The sequence below is a fragment of the Neoarius graeffei genome, chromosome 13 (genome assembly GCF_027579695.1).
Source record: "Neoarius graeffei isolate fNeoGra1 chromosome 13, fNeoGra1.pri, whole genome shotgun sequence".
Classification (NCBI taxonomy): Eukaryota; Metazoa; Chordata; class Actinopteri; order Siluriformes; family Ariidae; genus Neoarius; species Neoarius graeffei.
This window is the reverse complement of record NC_083581.1, coordinates 70,455,854-70,473,755: the sequence shown is the minus strand read 5'-3', so window position 1 is coordinate 70,473,755 and position 17,902 is coordinate 70,455,854. Positions and strand designations below refer to the sequence as shown.

The window sequence follows — 17,902 nt, the reverse complement described above, 5'->3', positions numbered from 1 at the left end:
AGTCACGCAAAATGTTTTGAAATCGAGAAAATAAATCACAATCCCACCTTAGCTTTGAGTAGTTTTAGATCAAACTTTGGAGCACCTTTCGTGATTGTCGAAACGGCATTTTCTTTCGTCATTTGTAATTCTTCCTCACTTATGGTGACGAAGCGATTAGCCGCCATTTTGCCGAGTCACTCGAGGTGATTGGTCGAGAAATTTGGACGAGTTCTCGATAATCAGCACACCCGATTTCCTATAATCACATGCGTATTTATATTAAAACGTGATACTTCTCTCCAATACCTGACCCAGTTATAATCATTACACACTATGTCCTGATCCAGAGAGCAGCAGCGTTCCTCCTGATGTGACATCCTCCGTGCCTCAGGACAGAAACTCGCGGGTGGAAGTGAGTTCCAGCCCTGCAGTGAAGGGTGTGAGTCGTGGCAGTAACCGCTCCAGCATGATGGACACTGCAGACGGTGAGCACCTTACACTCTGATCTACACAGCTACGTGCTCTACAGTTGTCAGTACAGCTGTTCAGAAGTACACACTGCAGTTTATATTTATTTACAGGCCATTTATAGAAATATTCATTTATATGAACTCTAGTTATGTAATTGTACATATTTTAATAACAAGGACTTTATAATATAATACAATAATGCATTATAGTTGTGTTAAGCTTTTCAAAAACTCTGTGACGAGGACAGAGCAAACAATATTACAAGTGTTTAAGTCATCGCTTGGGAAAATGCCTGCGAAAATGCCCGAGTCTTAAGTTTTACACACAGTGCGTTTACATGCACATCCAAATCGAGCTACTGTCAGTAGTCGAGCAAAGGGTCCCAGCAGGGGTGCCAGAGGAATCCAATCCTACATGCACACAAGGAAATCGAGCTATTGTGTGAGGTACATTGTGCACCCGAGCCACAGGTGGCGCTACACGCCCCATCGTGTTGGTACACTCCCGGTTGTCGTCATGAAGAGCTATTCAAGAGTATCAACAAAGTTATCAGTTCCGTGTTCGTTCGTTCTCCTTGTTCCTCCTGACCTCGTCTGCTGCTCGCTACTACTACTGTTGTCATGCCAACCGAGGCTCTTGTGTTTCCCGCTTGTGGTCTCGTCACTCGTCACTTCCGGAAGGGAAGTAAGTAGCTCGACTCCGTAGCTCGATAGGGTTTACACGCACTAAGTAGCTCGGCTACAATCACATAATCTAGGTTGCGTAGCTCGATTACAAGAAATCCAGTTCGGTCCGATTTCAGCCGAGCTAAGGTGTATCCATGGCATTTAGAACTTCGATTTCAGTCGAGCTACAGCAGAAATTTGATTTTCTCTATGTGCATGTACACTGTGTGCACAATTATTAGGCAAGTTGTATTCCTGATGATTAATTTTATCGTTGAACAAATGCAGTGTTCTCAGTCAATCCAAATTGTTAATAAACCTAAAACCAGAATGATTAACAAAGGAAAGGGGAGTTTAGGCCTTCTCAGGGGAATATATAAGTGTGCACAATTATTAGGCAACATTTAGTGTGCAGAATTATTATGCAACTAAATGAAAAGCTTAAAGTTTCCCATCTCACTTGTTTATTTTAATTTTCAGTGTAACAAATAAACAACTCAGAATTAACAAATAAACACTTCTAGCATTTCAAAAATATTCAGTGACCAATATAGCCACCCTTCTTTTCAATAACTGCCATGAGCCTTCCATCCAGTCTGTTAGTTTTTTGATTTGTTGACGATCAACTTTTTGTGCAGGAGCAACCATGGCCAAATGCTATTCAGAGTGGTGTATTGTCTTCCCTCGCTGTAAATCTCATGCTTAAGAAGGGGCCACAAGTACTCAATAGGGTTTAAGTCAGGTGAGGAAGGGGGCCATGTCATTACTTTGTCATCTTTAAGGCCTTTGCGGGCTCGCCAAGCAGTGGAGTACTAGGGTGCATGTGATGGTGCATTGTTCTGCATAACAATCATGGCCTTCTTGAATGATGCAGACTTCTTCCCATACCACTGCTTGAAGAATGTATCTTTTAGAAACTGGCAGTAGGTTTGGGAGTTGATGTTAAGTCCATCTTCAACCTGAAATGGTCAAACTAGCTCATCCTTAATAATAGCAGCCCATGCCATTACCCCTCCACCACCTTGCTGGTGTCTGAGTCAAAGTGCCCTGTGTCCATTAGTTATCCAGCTATGGGCCCATCCATCTGGTCTATCCAGAGTCACTCTCATTTCATCCGTCCATAAAACCGTTGGAAAATCTGTCTTCAGATATTTCTTGGCCCAATCTTGACATTTCAACTTGTGAGTCTTGTTTAGTGGTGGTCGTGTTTCAGCCTTCCTTACCTTGGCCATGTCTCTGAGCACCGAACACCTTGTCCTTCTGGACACTCCAGGTCGGTTGCAGCTCTAGAATATTGTGGCACTGGAGGATAATGGGTTCCTGGTAGCTTCATGTTTAATCCTTCTCAAGTCTTTTGCGGTTAATTTGTGTCTTTTCTTCTCCACACATTTTTTTGTGACCCTGTTGACTATTTGCAACAAAACATTTGATTGTTCTGTGCTCACATTTCTATAGCTTAGCTATTTCAAGAGTGCTGCATCCCTCTGATAGGCATTTTACAATTTTTGTCTTTTCAGTGTCTGTTAACTCTCTTTTTTGGCCCATTTTGCCTGAGATAAAGAAGCTGCCTAATATTTATGCACACCTTAATATAGGGTATTAATGACTTTAGGTCACACCCTCCCTCATTACACAAATAAATACCACCTGAGAATGCTTAAATCCAATTAGCATTCAAGTGTATCTAGCTTGCGGTTGCAAAACATGCATAGAAATAATGGTAGGGTCAGAGTACTCACTTGCCTAATAATTGTGCACACAGTGTAAACGCACTGACAGAGCCTGTACATGTAGGACTGTTTTTAGCTGTTGCTTAAAAGCATTAAGAGGAAGATCGACGCATGTGTCAGTGTTGGTAGGGAATCACAAGGTCGGAAAGAAAGAGGGGTTTGAGCTAATTGTGTGCTTTCATGAGGAGCCTGTGAATATTTTAGGACAGGTGTAATCCAGAGCCAGGATCAGTTGATGAGCTTGTGAAGGAAGTTTAATAATTTCAACTGGAAGAAGGAGGAGGGAGTCTTGTATGACCGTTAACCCTCTGGGGTCGAGAGCTTCGCCAGCGAATCTCGACAGGTTTCGAATGAGGAGGTCATGTATTTAGATAAATGTCTTCAAGTTTTCATCATACAAGCATGATAAACATATTAACAGAAACTTTACTCTTTCCTATGTGCCCACTGCCAAATAATATTATAGTTTTTAAATGACCTAAATTAGATAAAATATAAAACTTGTTACCTTACTCAGTCACACCGGAGTCGGAGCACCGAGCTCCCACTTAGACATTCATAAAAGACTATTCACAAAGTAACGGCATGATAATCACTTTCACTCTTTCGGTTTCGATTGGTTTCTCTTTCACGGTGGGAGCGCCCACTGGAAACAGGATAAAATCTGTCAGATGTAGGTTAGGCTATTTGGAGGTAAAACTTGTTGCGAGATGGCACACGGATTTAATGTGCATCAGATGATTCAGGATAGTGATTCAATTCAGTCTTGAGAACTACGACACTGATGACGAGTAGTGGCTTTTTTTTTTTTAACTTTAACTTAATCCAGCCAAAGATCAACTCGCGTAAGTGTAAGGGTAGTATCTCACTGGGCTGCGACAGCTTGCGACAAATTGCGAACGTCATTCACGAGAGAGTTTCAAAAGTGTCTTGAAACATTCGCGGGGCTTCTTAATTTCCTCGCATGAGTCGCAAAGTGTCGCTCCTTCGTCGCTGAAATATTTTGAACATGTTCAAAAAATTCGTGCGACAAAATTTCTCTCAGAATAGCTGCAAATGCGTCACTGGTGTCGCAAAGCCATCGCGAACCCTTCTCAAGTCAGTTTCCGTGAGGCTTCCTCTACTTCCCTGCCTGCCGAGGGAAAGCCGGGCTGCGACAGCCTGTGACTAGTTGGAGACTCAACAATTGCAGTAAAATATGCAAATTTCAATTCAGTGTGATTCCAAGTGAAAATTGTCGCTAATTCGTATATTTTATTGCAATCGTTGTCTCCAATTAGTCGCAGGCTGTCGCAGCCCAGTGAGATACTGGCTTAAATATTTCTTCGAGCAAATCGGTTGATATGCATGCGCTGTAGTGCATATCCAGAAAAAAACGACTGAGCAATTTCTCCAGAGTTACGTAGAAGTATTTTCTTCAAAAATAGTTAATTTTGAGTATAGAGAGTAAAATTTGGAGTTGGGCTGGGAACAAAATTAGAGTAATTGTTTTAACAGAGTTGGCTGTGGCTCTGAACGGAGTAAAATAGTGCAAGAGTTAATTTCAAGACACGCTGAATAGAGTCAAATACCAGATAAACGAAGCTGTTAAAAAGCAGTTTTAGAATGGTGTTGGAATGTGTGAAAACAATGACCTTACCCATTGGGACTTGAGCTGATGGGATTAAGAGATGGCAGTAGGAGAGGTTTTCACTCTTCTCATTAAATGGAATGGAATTTTTTACTCTTCTCATTGAATATTCCTCCCACTGCCAACCCTTTATCCCAAAACAATAGGACATCCTTTTTTTTTTGATGGCCATTTAATTCTCCAAATCAATGGAGCAGGTTTAAGTTTTTGCGCTTGATCCATTCCTAAGACTGAACAGAATCACCTCAAGTGACCAGAACAGTTCGTCACAATGGGTAAGGTCATGTTTTTTTCCACACATTCCAACATGGTTCTAAAACTGCTTTTTATAACATCTTCATTTATCTATTTTTTTTTAAAGTACAATCATGACTTGCATACTACAGAGATTATTGTAGCTGAACTTGTGCTGAATACAAAAAAAAAAAAAGTCATACGACTTTGAAAATGCTGCTTAGATTTGTTGAAATTGACGACAAAATCAGAGCATACCAAAATCAGTAGAGTGCCAGAAAATACCCTCAGACCCCAGAGGGTGAAGAGTAGATGAGCTGTTCATTTTCACTGGTCTTCACCTGAAGACAGCTTGGAAGTTATTTAAAATGCAGTCGAAGTAGAGCTGAGCGTTTCAGGGTTAGGAGTATTGACCACCATTCAGGAATGGTGGCGTAATCATGTCAAATACCAACCATCTTAAAATATTCATGAAGGATTTGGGGAAAATAAAAGTGATTTTGATCATTATATCTCCCTTGCCCAAGACGGATCGATCATAAATATATCAATATTGCATGTGAAGGTTTTCTGAGGTCGTTCTGTACTCTCCTTCAACACCTCAGTCTACTCTTGGTGCGTCAAATACGGTAATTTACAATATGCATTTTTTTAAAAACGAAGAGAGTAATGTGATTTACTATTATGCACATTGTGAATCCAGTATTTAACCCATATTTTGTTTTTTTTGTTTTTTTTTTTAAATCCATCTCATGGGGTTGCTTTTCTGACCATAGGAAAAGGTACCGTGGCAAGTGAAAGACCTTCAATGCAGTGACCCCTGTCCTTTTTCTTTTTTTCTTTTCGCTTTTGTGTTCAGTATTTTGCTGCCTCACTGTTTGTGTGTGTGATAGTGATGGCGTGATAGTGATTTCTTCCTGTTGATACAAATCGTGATGTATGGTGTGACCTTGTAAATTTGTTTCCTCTCACATGCATGTGCTGATTCTTATCTAGCTAATATCCTCTTGTAGAGAGTGTGTCGAGCTGAGTGTGTGTGTGTGTGTGTGTAGGCGTTCCAGTGCACAGCAGAGTCTCCACGAAGATCCAGCAGCTGCTTAACACTCTGAAAAGACCTAAACGTCCTCCACTAAGCGAATTCTTCCTGGATGATGCTGAGCAGATCGTAGAAGGTAGAAAAAGTTTCAAGTCCGTCAACTCGATCAGATCATGCAATCTACGGTACATTCTATGTCCAAAAGTATGTGGACCCCCGATCACTGAACGTCCTATTCTAAAACTATGGGCATTAATATGGATTCGTCCCTGTACTCCTGCTAAAACATCCTCCACTCTTCTGAGAAGGCTTTCCACTCGATTTTGAACTGTGGCTCTGTGGATTTGTGCTCGTTCACCCAGAAGTTCATGTTCCAGTTCATCCCAAAGGGGTTCATTGGGGTTGAGGTCAGGTTCGACATGTTCTTCCACACGAACCTTGGTAAACTGTGTCTTTTTGAAGCTCGCACATTTTCATGCTGGAACATGTTTGGGCCTCTTAGTTCCAATGAAATAAAATTATTATGCTACAACGTATAGAGACATTCCAGACAACCGTGCTTCTGACTTTGTGGCAAAAGTTTGATCCAGGCCCACATATAGGTGTTGTGGTCGGGTGCTCACATACTTTTGGCACTGGAGTGTATAGAGATCTTGCAGTCACGTGACCGGAATGTAAACAGCCGCCATCTTGTCGGTAAAAAACACCGCTGAATACTGCTGCACTCTATACAAAATGGATCAATTTCAACCGACGGACTACACGGCTCATTTTTCTAATGAACAGATTAGATATATGTCTAAAATAAACGACCTACAGATTAGTGACCCTTATCGCTTACCGGATGTAGTTTTCACGACCGTGTCAGTGGATTTTAAACTGCCAGAGGTGGAATACCCAGACGTGTATAATTACCTCATTAACTTTCCCTCGCTGTTCAGTGGTGAAGCACTGCGTGCTTATAAATCTCTGGACAGTTATCTCTACAGAAATTCAGGATTTGTCAGTGACTCAGATGTGGCATCTTGTAAACAAGAATCCTCATTGGATGGGTAAGTCACTTAAGTATTGAGTATAGCACTGACCAGCCGATTATAGAATAGAATAAGGTAATTCCAGCTCGTCCGTCTTGTTTACCATGGATCTGGCGTTGGAGAGGTAGAGGCTTGGCAGTGGAGATTTGAGTGGCTGTTTTCTGAGCTTAGTCAACAGGCCGGCTCTGCCTGCAGCCTCGCTTTTGCTTCCTCTCCCGACGCCGCCTCTTTCGCCTGCCAGACCCGATAACAATCCACGGAGACCCTGCTGGTCTCGCTATCTCGTCCGGAATGTTGTGCATGCAATGGAAATCGCTACAAACCGTCATTTTCTGCTGGAAACCAATGTCCAGTAAGTCCATACGGTTGTAGTGGATATTGAAGTCCGGTAAAGACGAACAACACGCAAAAATACACACAAAAAACATAAAAAACGTGCACAGGTAGGGAGAGCTTGTAGCCGCAGTCGTTGTAGTAGAATTGTATATAGTAGGGTTTTCCAGAAGAAAAGGTAAAAGCAGAAGTAGAAGGCGGAAATATGACGTTTGACCGACAAGATGGCGTCTGTTACAATCTGGATTGGCTGTGACGTCACATGCAAGATCTCTATATCTGATCTGAGATTACTGATGCATACTGGAGGGTTTACAGCATTTATAGCCACTGCAGCCACTTCAGCACCATGTTTTTGATTTATTACTACCCCAGACAGATACTGTGATCCAAATGGTATGAGCCAAAAGTTTGTACACCCCTACTCATTCATAGGTTTTTCCGGATTTGAACAATTTTTATCCCTTGCTGGCCGAAAGACCCGAAGGGGGATTATGTCGTGGCGATGTCTGTCTGTCCGTCCGTCCCAGGAAGGGTACTCGTCTTCTGAAATCAACTCCTCTTTCAATTTGTGGAGGAATTTCACCAAACTTGGCAAAAGGCTTTGTTGTATGACAGTTATACACACATTGAAATTTCGTTTAATTTGGGTAAATTTTAAGAGTTATGTCCTTGATTATTAACAAACTTGTATTTTGGCAATTCCATCAAGGTGTGCATGCTTTCTGAAATCAACTTCCCTCACAATTTTTATTATCCCCTGCTGGCTGAAAGGCCCGAAGGGGGATTATGTCGTGGCGATGTCCGTCCGTCCCAGGAAGGGTGCTCACCTTCTGAAATCAACTCCTCTCTCAATTTTTGGAGGAATTTCACAAAACTTGGCAGGATTCTTTGTTATATGTCAGTAATACGCATATTGCAGTTTTGTTCAATTCGGTTGCATTTTACCAGAGTTATGGCCGAGTTGCCAGCGGGGAATATTGTGCTCTCAGAGCGCTCTTGTCTACATTGTGGAACAATAATGAAGACATCAAAACTATGAAATAAAATATGGAACATTGTCTGGAATTATGTAATCAAGAAAAAAGTTTCGTATTTTAGAGTCTTCAAAGTAGCCAGCGTTTACCTTGACGCTTTGCACCCCATTGGCGTGATCTTAACCATCTTCATGAGGTAGTCACCTGGAACGCTTTTCAGTTAACAGCTGTGCCTCGTCAGAAGTTAAATAGTGGATGAGTTTCTTACCGCCTTTAATGCGTTTGAGATTAAACAGTAAAAATACAAATAATAAAAAGCCCTATTCCGTCCACAACTGTCGTAATCCAGATTCCGTCAAGAACCGAGGAACTAAGGAAAGAGAACCGACATCCATCATGACGAAGACGTGAAGTGTCTTTTAATTCATGAAAATACAGATAAAACATTGAATCTGAAGCTGTGTCCAAACATTTGATTGGTCCTGTAGCTACATGCATAGCCTTCACACTTAAAATAAAATGCTTTTATTTATACTGTGCATTTTATTTCATGACCCCATGTGCTCCGCATGTCTGTCTTACAGTCCCTCGGCCGGATCCTAACACTCCGCGTCCTGAGGGTCGTCAGATGATCCCAGTGAAGAGCGAGCCCCTGGGTGTAGTGAGTAACTGGCCCCCGGCCCTGCAGGCGGCACTTGCTCGATGGGGTGCCACACAAGCCAAGAGCCCAGCTCTCACAGCGCTGGACATCACCGGCAAACCCCTCTACACTCTCACCTATGGTTAGTAGCGCGTGTGTGTGTGTGAGATTTGTTCAGCAGTGTGTTGTTTATTGAGAGCTTAATCCTGTTCTTTTGTTGTGCTGTAGGTAAACTATGGAGCCGTAGTCTTAAACTGGCATACACACTTTTAAACAAATTGGGCACCAAGAACGAGCCTGTGCTCAAACCTGGAGATCGGGTAAGAGAAGGGCAAGAAAAATTGTGTTCAATAATACTCTGGTCGTAATATATCTGTCGAGAGAATGAAAAGTCTGTTGGCCATCAAGTAATGTCTTGTGTGTGTCCACTAGGTGGCCTTGGTGTACCCGAACAGTGACCCTGGCATGTTCTGGGTGGCTTTCTACGGCTGCCTGCTGGCTGAAGTCATTCCCGTTCCAATAGAGGTGCCACTGTCTCAGAAGGTACGGATCGATTTAAAGGACATTAGTTCAGCCATCTAGCGTGTGCGCAAATTTCAAGAGGGTTCTCTGTATTGAATTTATTTTAAAAAAAAAATCCTTAAAACTCGCTGTAATAGCAGTCCTAAGGGCAGTTATTAGGGGTGTTCACACGGCACATATTTGCATCGATGCTGCACCGATGTATTTTGTTGCGATATATCTTACACCGGTGTAAATTTTGTGGAGCGTTCACACGTCACAAACCTGCTTACTAGAGAGAAGCGCGTTAGCACCGGTGCAGCCCCACTTGCGTTCACACGGCAGTTTTTGCGACCGTGCTATACGATAGTGATAATGCGGAAATGAAATATGCGCATGCGTGAAAATGTACTTCCTTTTCCCGGTTGTCATGGCATCACCAAGCGCCGGGAAAACAACGTGGATGAAGACACCAGTGTTGCCAGATACTGCTGACGTTTTCCAGCCCAAAATATGTTCAAATCCGCCAAAATGCACTTAAAACCGCCCAATCTGGCAACACTGGAAGACACGCAGTTCTGTTGTTGTTGATATTCGCCATTTTGGAAGCGCAAAATACCAGGATGCAGATTATGCAATGCCCGTATGTAATCAACTCTCCTCACGCGTAGCGAGTCTACCCCTGTAGCGTTCAGACGTCCCATTTTATATCGGTGCTGCCCCACAAACTAGCGTTTACTCCGGAGTAAATTTCTTAAACCACCTCCCGAGCAGGGTTAGATTTGCACCGGTTTAAGCAGCTTTCAGGGGCTACACCGGTATAACTTTGTACCGTGTGAACGCTCTACCGGGGCAGCCCCGGCGCCAGGGCTCGAAATTAACTTTTTTTCTTTGTGTCCCCCAGTGGTCCCGAATTCTGTGTTGTATTGTCCCGAATGGAAGCAATAGTGTCCCCATTTTTTTCCTCTCTGAAATAACCAGTGGTTAATATTATCATATGAAGTTACTATTATATTTGTAACTATGCGATTTTGAACCCTTTATATCATTTTTACAATAAGTCACAAGACACAAGCGACACATGTCCTATACATCATCTACTTCAAAATTACAGTTATTGCATTTTCAGTTTATTAAACTTTGGCGATCTCACTGTATGAATAGATACCCGTTTATTTAAAGGGGCCAACTAGCTCATTCAGAAAATGTTTCAACTCCCTACATCTGCAGTACACTTTAGTTGAAAATAAGACCCCTTTTATGTTCATTTCATCTACTTATACCTTGAATATCTGTTGGCACTTATAAGGCCAATTTATAATTTTCACCATTACCGTTATCCATTTTTATGAACTTTCCGTTATCCATTACCGTTATCCATTTTTATGAACTTTCCGTTATCCATTTTTATGAACTTTCCGTTATCCATTTTATGAACTTTCGCTGCCGAAACGTGGGTGTAGTGGCAGGTCCGAGCCTAGTTGTGCTGCTGACTGACTAAACTTTCTGAACTAGAAAGACACCAAGAAAACTCACTTATTCTGTTGAACGGTATCTTCCGTCAATATCATCCACATCATTCCTGTTGTATTTTATAACGTGTCTAACAGTGTTCATTAAGTTCATTCAGTTCATTCAGTTGCTAGCGTTGCCTGCAGACCAGGTGATGACACTTTGGATCCTGAAGGTCCCGGAGACGTTATGTCTGGCCTTTCAGTTTCTTCCCCGCGGTCGGTCCGCTTCAACCACTTCAGCATTTTTGTTCTGGCAAGAGTCGGCGCAGCGTGTGCGGTAGCAATTCCATTCCAAGTCCATATAATGCGGACTCCGGCCGAAGATTCTAGAACAGAATGCGCTGCTCTGTAGCCTACGGATGCAGGTGCATCGAAAGTGTAGCTACTATGTATTTTTCGCTGTTAACATTTTAAGATTAAAATTGACAAATTAGGTGAATGTCTACGTATGTGTTACGGCTTTGTAAATAATATTAATGTAGAACTTTTTTTCTAGATCTGTTTTTTCCATTGTCCCGGGATTGTCCCAGATATGATAATTTTGTGTCCCGATGACATTTTTTATGGTCCCCGGGACGTCGGGACACCGTTAGTTTCGAGCGCTGCCCGGCGCTACACCGGAGTAAAAGTTGCCGTGTGAACACCCCTATTGAATTTTATCAATAAACGTTTAAAGTATGAGGAACTATAACTTAAAAAGGTCTTGGGATGAGATGAGAGAATGCTTTATCAGAACTTTTTCTGATTTAATTTTATCCAACTTTCCAGCATTTTCCGGTTCCTAAATGTCTGTCCTGAGTCAACATCGATTGACTGCAGAGCAGCTGCACTTAGACTTCTTCCATTATGACTTGAGAGTAAAAAGGCTTTCTGCTCTTCTCCGAAGACTGAATATAAAAGGAGTTGAATTTCTTGTCCGTAGTGATCGAACACGTGCGACACATCTGGTGAAACGAGATAAGGTTGAGAAATGCTGAACAGGCCTGAGCAGAGATGCCAATCACTATGATTCGTGCGTAGTCACTACGTTTTTGACAGTAGCACTACGAGGCTACGACCGTTTATTCAGTTTATATGGGATTCATACGATTTTAGCATGGATGCGGTTCGAAACATGTGAATCTATAAGGGTTCACAATATTTTGCCGGTGTCCGGGACATTTGAGGCCAATTATCGCTTGATAATTCAATATTTTGACTGTATTTATGGTCAAAGTTTGCTTCGCTGGGCGCCGCCATCTTTGTTGACCAGCGTTCCGCGCATGCGCGAATTAATTATCGATGCCGCGATGGAATGTCGAGCAGCCCATGTCACTAGGTATTGAGGGGCTGTCGGGGTGTTGTAACCTCACAAACATGCTACTAAAGAAAAACTGTTGGAACTGAAATGGTCATCTTCTGAAGCAAATCAATCAGAACTGAATAAGTAATCTGACTTGATATCGATGAGATTAAAGTGAAAGGAAGTTGATAAAAATTAAAAGTAATCAAAGTGACTTGACATTAATCATGGGAATAAAAAGGAAATGGACATGTTCCAGTACAACTATTTGAGTATGGACCCTTTTCACGTGACGTCACGACAAACGCGGCCGCCATTTTGGACATGTACTACCAGTAGTTTACCACAGCCAGCACTGAGGAACGGCAGCAAAGAAAGTGTTTATTTTCAGCAAGACTTCCATCATGCCACTATATTGTTGTGCACCTGGATGTAGTAACCATCAACAAACAAGGCAAGGGTTATCATTTTATCGGATCCCGGTAGATGCTGACCGACGGAGAAGATGGATAGCGGCATACCGACGCTTGTGTAGTGACCACTTTGTTGGAGGTAAGACGAATAAAATTAGCCAGAAAAGGCATTACATTGCTGTTAACATTCCATTCTAGTTTACTGTAATTATGATCTGGCAGCTGTTTACACCGGATCCAGTGTAAATAGCTGCCGGAGCCAACGTCCGAGGTTCCGGAGCGCGCTCGCTCGCGGCCGGCCGGAGCGCGTTGGCTCCGGCAGCTATTTACACTGGATCCGGTGTAAATAGCTGCCAGGTCATAATTACAGTAAACTAGTAAATACAGTTTTCTGCATCTCGCTCCTTTTTCTTTTATGTTTGTCACCTTCCTCGCATTCAAACCGATTCGAGCCGAAGTCCACTACATGTCCAAAATGGCGGTCGCGTTTACGAAGGTCACGTGACTGAAAAGGGTCTATTGCTAATTGAGTGTTCCAGTCTGTTATCTATAAATATTGATGGTATGTAATCTGCATTTGTGTAGTAAAGTTAAGAAAATAATATTCACTGTTTGAAAGTTGATAGTATACAAATTACCAGAGAAGTCTTTACTTGGTGTGAATGTGGTGAGTTATGAGTATCACTCATGAGAGATTGTGGTTTGGTTTTATTTTTCAGATAATTGGAAAAAAAAAAAACAACAACAAATCAACAGTTTTCTCCCCCCAAAACCAACATGTCCCAGTTCATTTTAGTCACCTGTATTCACTCAGAATGGCCCTAAAAAGCACCGATTTCCAAAATTTTCTCGGGGGGCTTACAGCGACCCCCGAACCCCCAACTGGATTGGACTCGCTACACGCCCTGCAGGCACTCCACTCATATGCACATACATGTCAACCTTTGGTCAATCAAACCTGTATAACCAACCTCCAAAATCCATATTTCCCTTATAAAATCCGTATAAGATGCAAATTAAAATAATTTACCTAAAATTTGAATGATAATTAACAATGATGTATCCAAGTTACTTTTTATTCAATATTAATAACAATAAACCTTCAGAATGAATACAAAGCTCCAATGTTTGACAAAAACACAGTGTCACTCTAATGTTCTGAATTGTACTCCATGACAGCTTTTTTTTTTAGCAGTCTGCACCAATATCTCACTAGGCTTCACGTCACAGCAAGTGTCTGTGTTGATCTTGCCGGAGTGCCCATTCAGAATCTTTTCAGTCGCTAGTGAAAGTCGCTCAGGTGGAAATACGCGTTTCAAACAAAATGTTACTTCCCGGTTGGCGGGATTCTCGCAATGCGGTGTGCGCATGATCAGAAGTGGAACGAAGTCTCGCTACCACAAGATAACACGCGATTTCATAAGACTCTTTACTGGCTGTCTGTGGTGTACAGTACGTTTGTAAATGTTATGCGCTCTTTTATCATTGTGGGAGTTGATTATAGCTCTAAATAAATATTGAAGTTTTTTTTTAAAGAATCTATATAACTTTTTATTTGTACGCCCGTATACTACGTTTATTGAATCAAATCCGTATAAAATACGGACATTCCGTATAGGTTGACATGCATGTATGCGTGTCACTACACATGGATTTTCACAAAAGGTTGGCATCTCTGCCTGAGTTTCCCAAAAGCATTGTAGCACGAAGATCATCATTAAATGGTAGCGCGAGCAGCACAATGAACACACTGTCCTAGTTAAGATGCTCTTAGTGTTAAGAGGCTTTTGGGAAAATCACCACAGTTCTTTTGAAAATTCTGAGAAGTATAATCAACTGTGTGCGTGTGTGTGTGGTGTTGAACAGGATGCAGGAAACCAGCAAGTTGGCTTTTTACTGGGGAGCTGTGGGATCGGTCTGGCTCTCACCAGTGAAGTGTGCCTTAAAGGGCTCCCAAAAACCCCCAGCGGAGAAATACTCCAGTTCAAAGGTATCTGCAGCCTCTTCATTAAGGTTGTATCTTTTTATACATGATGAGTTATGGATGTTGAAGGAGCGTGCGGGTTTTTTTTTTTTTTTTTGCGTGTGCTTTCGCAGGATGGCCTCGGCTCAGATGGGTCGTCACGGACACCAAGTATCTTACGAAACCTTCGAAAGACTGGCAGCCGCACATCCCGACTGCTAACACGGACACGGCGTACATCGAGGTAAAGAGCTGTCAGGAACAGTCCCCGTTCATATATTTATCGCCTGAGAGTAAAATGTGCACGGAAATCAATGTGTGACCGTACGGATCATGCGTCATCCTGATAACGTTGTGATTGACGGTTTTAGTACAAGGCTAGTAAGGAAGGCACGGTGATGGGAGTGGCCGTGTCGAAAATCTCCATGCTGACGCACTGCCAGGCTCTCACTCAGGCCTGCAATTACTGTGAAGGTGAGTCACACTGCAGCACTGTATTAATCACTGCGTTATCACTAGATTATCACGGACACCAAGCCGAGGAAAGAAAAAGCTTCATTTAACACGGCTTCACACTTTGTTCCAGCACTATTAAATATTAACACCATGGTTGGAAGAGGACCGGGCTGTTTTTATCGCGTATTGTCCAAGACGATTCATTAAAAATGAACATTTTCAAGCTGCGTATTGGTGATTAATCGTGCAAGTTTTCTCCACAGCCAGCACTTTTGGACAGGAAGATTATTAATGATTTTTTTTGTTTTTGTGTGTGTGAGCAGAAAGATTGCAGTGGAGACTATTAAACACTGAGTGCAGTTGACAAAGCTGTGCGATAAGGAAGTGTTAAATAATTGAGAGCAGAAAGCTGCATGTTCTTGAGTTTGATTAATATTTCATGTTGCCTCTGGACACTCCAAGTACATTTCCACCACAGGAACTGTTTGCTTTAGATAGAAGGAAGGGTCGAGGAACTGTTTTAATTCCTACTGCGGAACAGGCACTTCTGTAGATAAGGTTCTGTTGGCGTTTGCCTCAATGATTGGACGAACTGGATCCTCTGAAGGTTCCTGGAACCTTGGTGACTAACAGTTACTATCGGATATGCTTCCGAATGAGACTTGTGTGAATAAGCTGTAAATCTGTGTGCGCACTTTTAGGAGAGACACTGGTCAATGTTCTGGACTTCAAGAAAGACATGGGGCTGTGGCACGGGGTCCTGACAGTGAGTTTACTTCTCTTTGTTTCGGTCTTAAAGTGCATGTTCTGGACCAATTTCGGGGGGTTTTGTTTTGTTTTTTTTTAAATGAAAGAATGTCCCTTTACACACTCATCCAGAAGGGTAATTTTGCACAAGGCCATCTGTCTTGAAATAACAAAACGCGTCTGGAAAAATCCCAAGGGAGTCTGGAGCCAGATTCGTGACGTCACCTGCGGAAGCGCCAGCAGGCTGCGCGAGCTTTGCACGGTTTCAGTGCACAGCCTGTGTAGACCAAGCGCTCTCATTTCTCTCTCATTGTCCGGTCTTTTGGAAAACGATGAGTACTAATCCCATCAAGATTGGTGTTGCTACACCCTCCTACGATACATCTGTTAACCATTTTAATAATTACGTGATAACGTTGAAGAAATTTGCAGAAAACCACCAGGTCGTTTTCTCATAAACAAACCAGCGCTGATGTAGGATTCAGAAGGAGGCGTCCCGCACGCGACGTCACGAAAATCTATGTTTGCCGGGAAATCCAAATGCCAAGTTTTTTCAGAGGCGGACCAATTCGCCTCAAATGGCTCGATTTCAACTGAATTTTTCTGGTATTGTGCAAGGTAAAAAAAAAAATTGTGCAAAATGTGACAGATATTTGACCAAAGTTTAATATAAAACAGGAGAATTACACTGATCTTGCTCCTGAATTTACCCGTGATGTCCACTTTAAAGCTCGACGGCCCTTCGATTTCATCAAATCGGTGAAATTTAGTTCCCTCTGAAATTTGGTCATTGCAATATATGTTTATTTCTGTAATAATTCACAAAATATCAGGCCATTCTGTGGCTGGGAAGTTATTTACTTTGAGGGGATTCCCGAGCAAATAATGTGCATGAAATCGCTCGCTTCGTGCAGTCAAAGCAGACAGACGAAGTCAGTGTGCGCATACGCAGGTTTACCACCTTCTTCTTGTTTGGGGTTTTACTGTACAGCAGCTGGCATCCACAGGTTTACCTTTGAGCGTGCGCTGACAGTTCCACTGACATTCTGTCGCTAAACGAACAGCTGATCACACCGAGGTGCTCGCTGACGCCGATATTTATTAGCTTGGCCCTGCGTTTCCTTTCCTTTGTATATAACGTAACGTCTTTTCTTCTGGCTTTCTTTCCGTTACTGTAGTCGGTCTTTCACATTTCATTCGCACACTCACGTCCTCCATTTTTCTCTCCTGTGTCAAATTTGTATCCCACAATGCCTTGTGCGAACGTGGAAAGCCTACCACACGATGCATGACAGAGTATCTTGTATTGCATCATGGTGAAGCAGGCAAAAATAACGGAGAATTTCGGGCCATGTGGCCTTAAATTAATAATTTGTTCTATTTTTTTTTAAAAGCTAATAGAATTGGAAGTCTGTGATTTTCAAATTCAGTAGCTTTCAGTCCAGTAAACAAAAGTAATTGGGTGTCGGGGAAAAATTATTTTCATGACCTACACTTAGTCTGAAAGGCAGTACAGCTTTAAATGTTGGCAGTGCGGTGCTGAAAGCTGCATCGTAGCTACTCCTAACCCTCAGGCTGTGGTTTGTTTCTTTAGAGTGTGATGAACAGGATTCACACCATCAGTGTGCCCTATGCTGTCATGAAGGCCTGTCCTCTATCCTGGGTGCAGCGAGTCCATGTCAGCAAAGGTTGGAATAACATCTTTGCCCTCTATGAGCTGTCTTCTTTTCCAGAGATGAGCTTTCCACGTTTTACATACAAACACAGAGCAAACTCTCTTAAAACTGGACACTTGGGGTAGTATTTAACTGTCCTAACTAAATGTCTTCATCCAGTTGTCATTTCTACATCAGAAAGGATAGCATCCATAATTTTGACCAACCACGTGGCACTGAGAGATTTTTAACATTCAGAGAAATGAAACAACAAACGGCTACTTCTATTGTTTTTATTTTTCAAGCAAAGTCTATGTTGGTTTGACTAAAATGTCTGTGTGTGTGTGTATTCGCAGCACGTGTGGCCCTGGTGAAGTGTCGGGATCTGCACTGGGCTATGATGGCTCATCGAGACCAAAAGGACATCAACTTATCCTCTCTGCGCATGCTTATCGTAGCTGATGGTGCTAATCCCTGTGAGGATGCTAATAACCTTTATAAGCATACTTCTTAAAGGGGAACTGAAGGCAATTTAAAAAAAAAAAATCAAAATTCTATTTATCTCATTTTATTAAATATCGGAACGCATTTTTGATCGCTATTTTGTCGCTGCTATAGCAAGTTATGAGTGTTTGAAAT

At 42.1% G+C, this 17,902-nt stretch overlaps 1 protein-coding gene across 1 annotated transcript in view; it reads left to right on the top strand.

Moving 5' to 3' along the window:
- The window catches only part of dip2ba (disco-interacting protein 2 homolog Ba), a 183,655-nt gene that overhangs the window by 115,115 nt on the left and 50,638 nt on the right, over positions 1–17,902 (top strand). Inside the window, exons 6-16 of the mRNA XM_060938440.1 lie at positions 330–467; positions 5,765–5,884; positions 8,677–8,874; positions 8,961–9,052; positions 9,165–9,275; positions 14,309–14,432; positions 14,540–14,649; positions 14,777–14,879; positions 15,563–15,627; positions 17,203–17,296; positions 17,620–17,739. Of these exons, the coding sequence (XP_060794423.1) occupies positions 330–467; positions 5,765–5,884; positions 8,677–8,874; positions 8,961–9,052; positions 9,165–9,275; positions 14,309–14,432; positions 14,540–14,649; positions 14,777–14,879; positions 15,563–15,627; positions 17,203–17,296; positions 17,620–17,739 (1,275 nt within the window). The remainder of the gene's footprint in view (positions 1–329; positions 468–5,764; positions 5,885–8,676; positions 8,875–8,960; positions 9,053–9,164; positions 9,276–14,308; positions 14,433–14,539; positions 14,650–14,776; positions 14,880–15,562; positions 15,628–17,202; positions 17,297–17,619; positions 17,740–17,902) is intronic.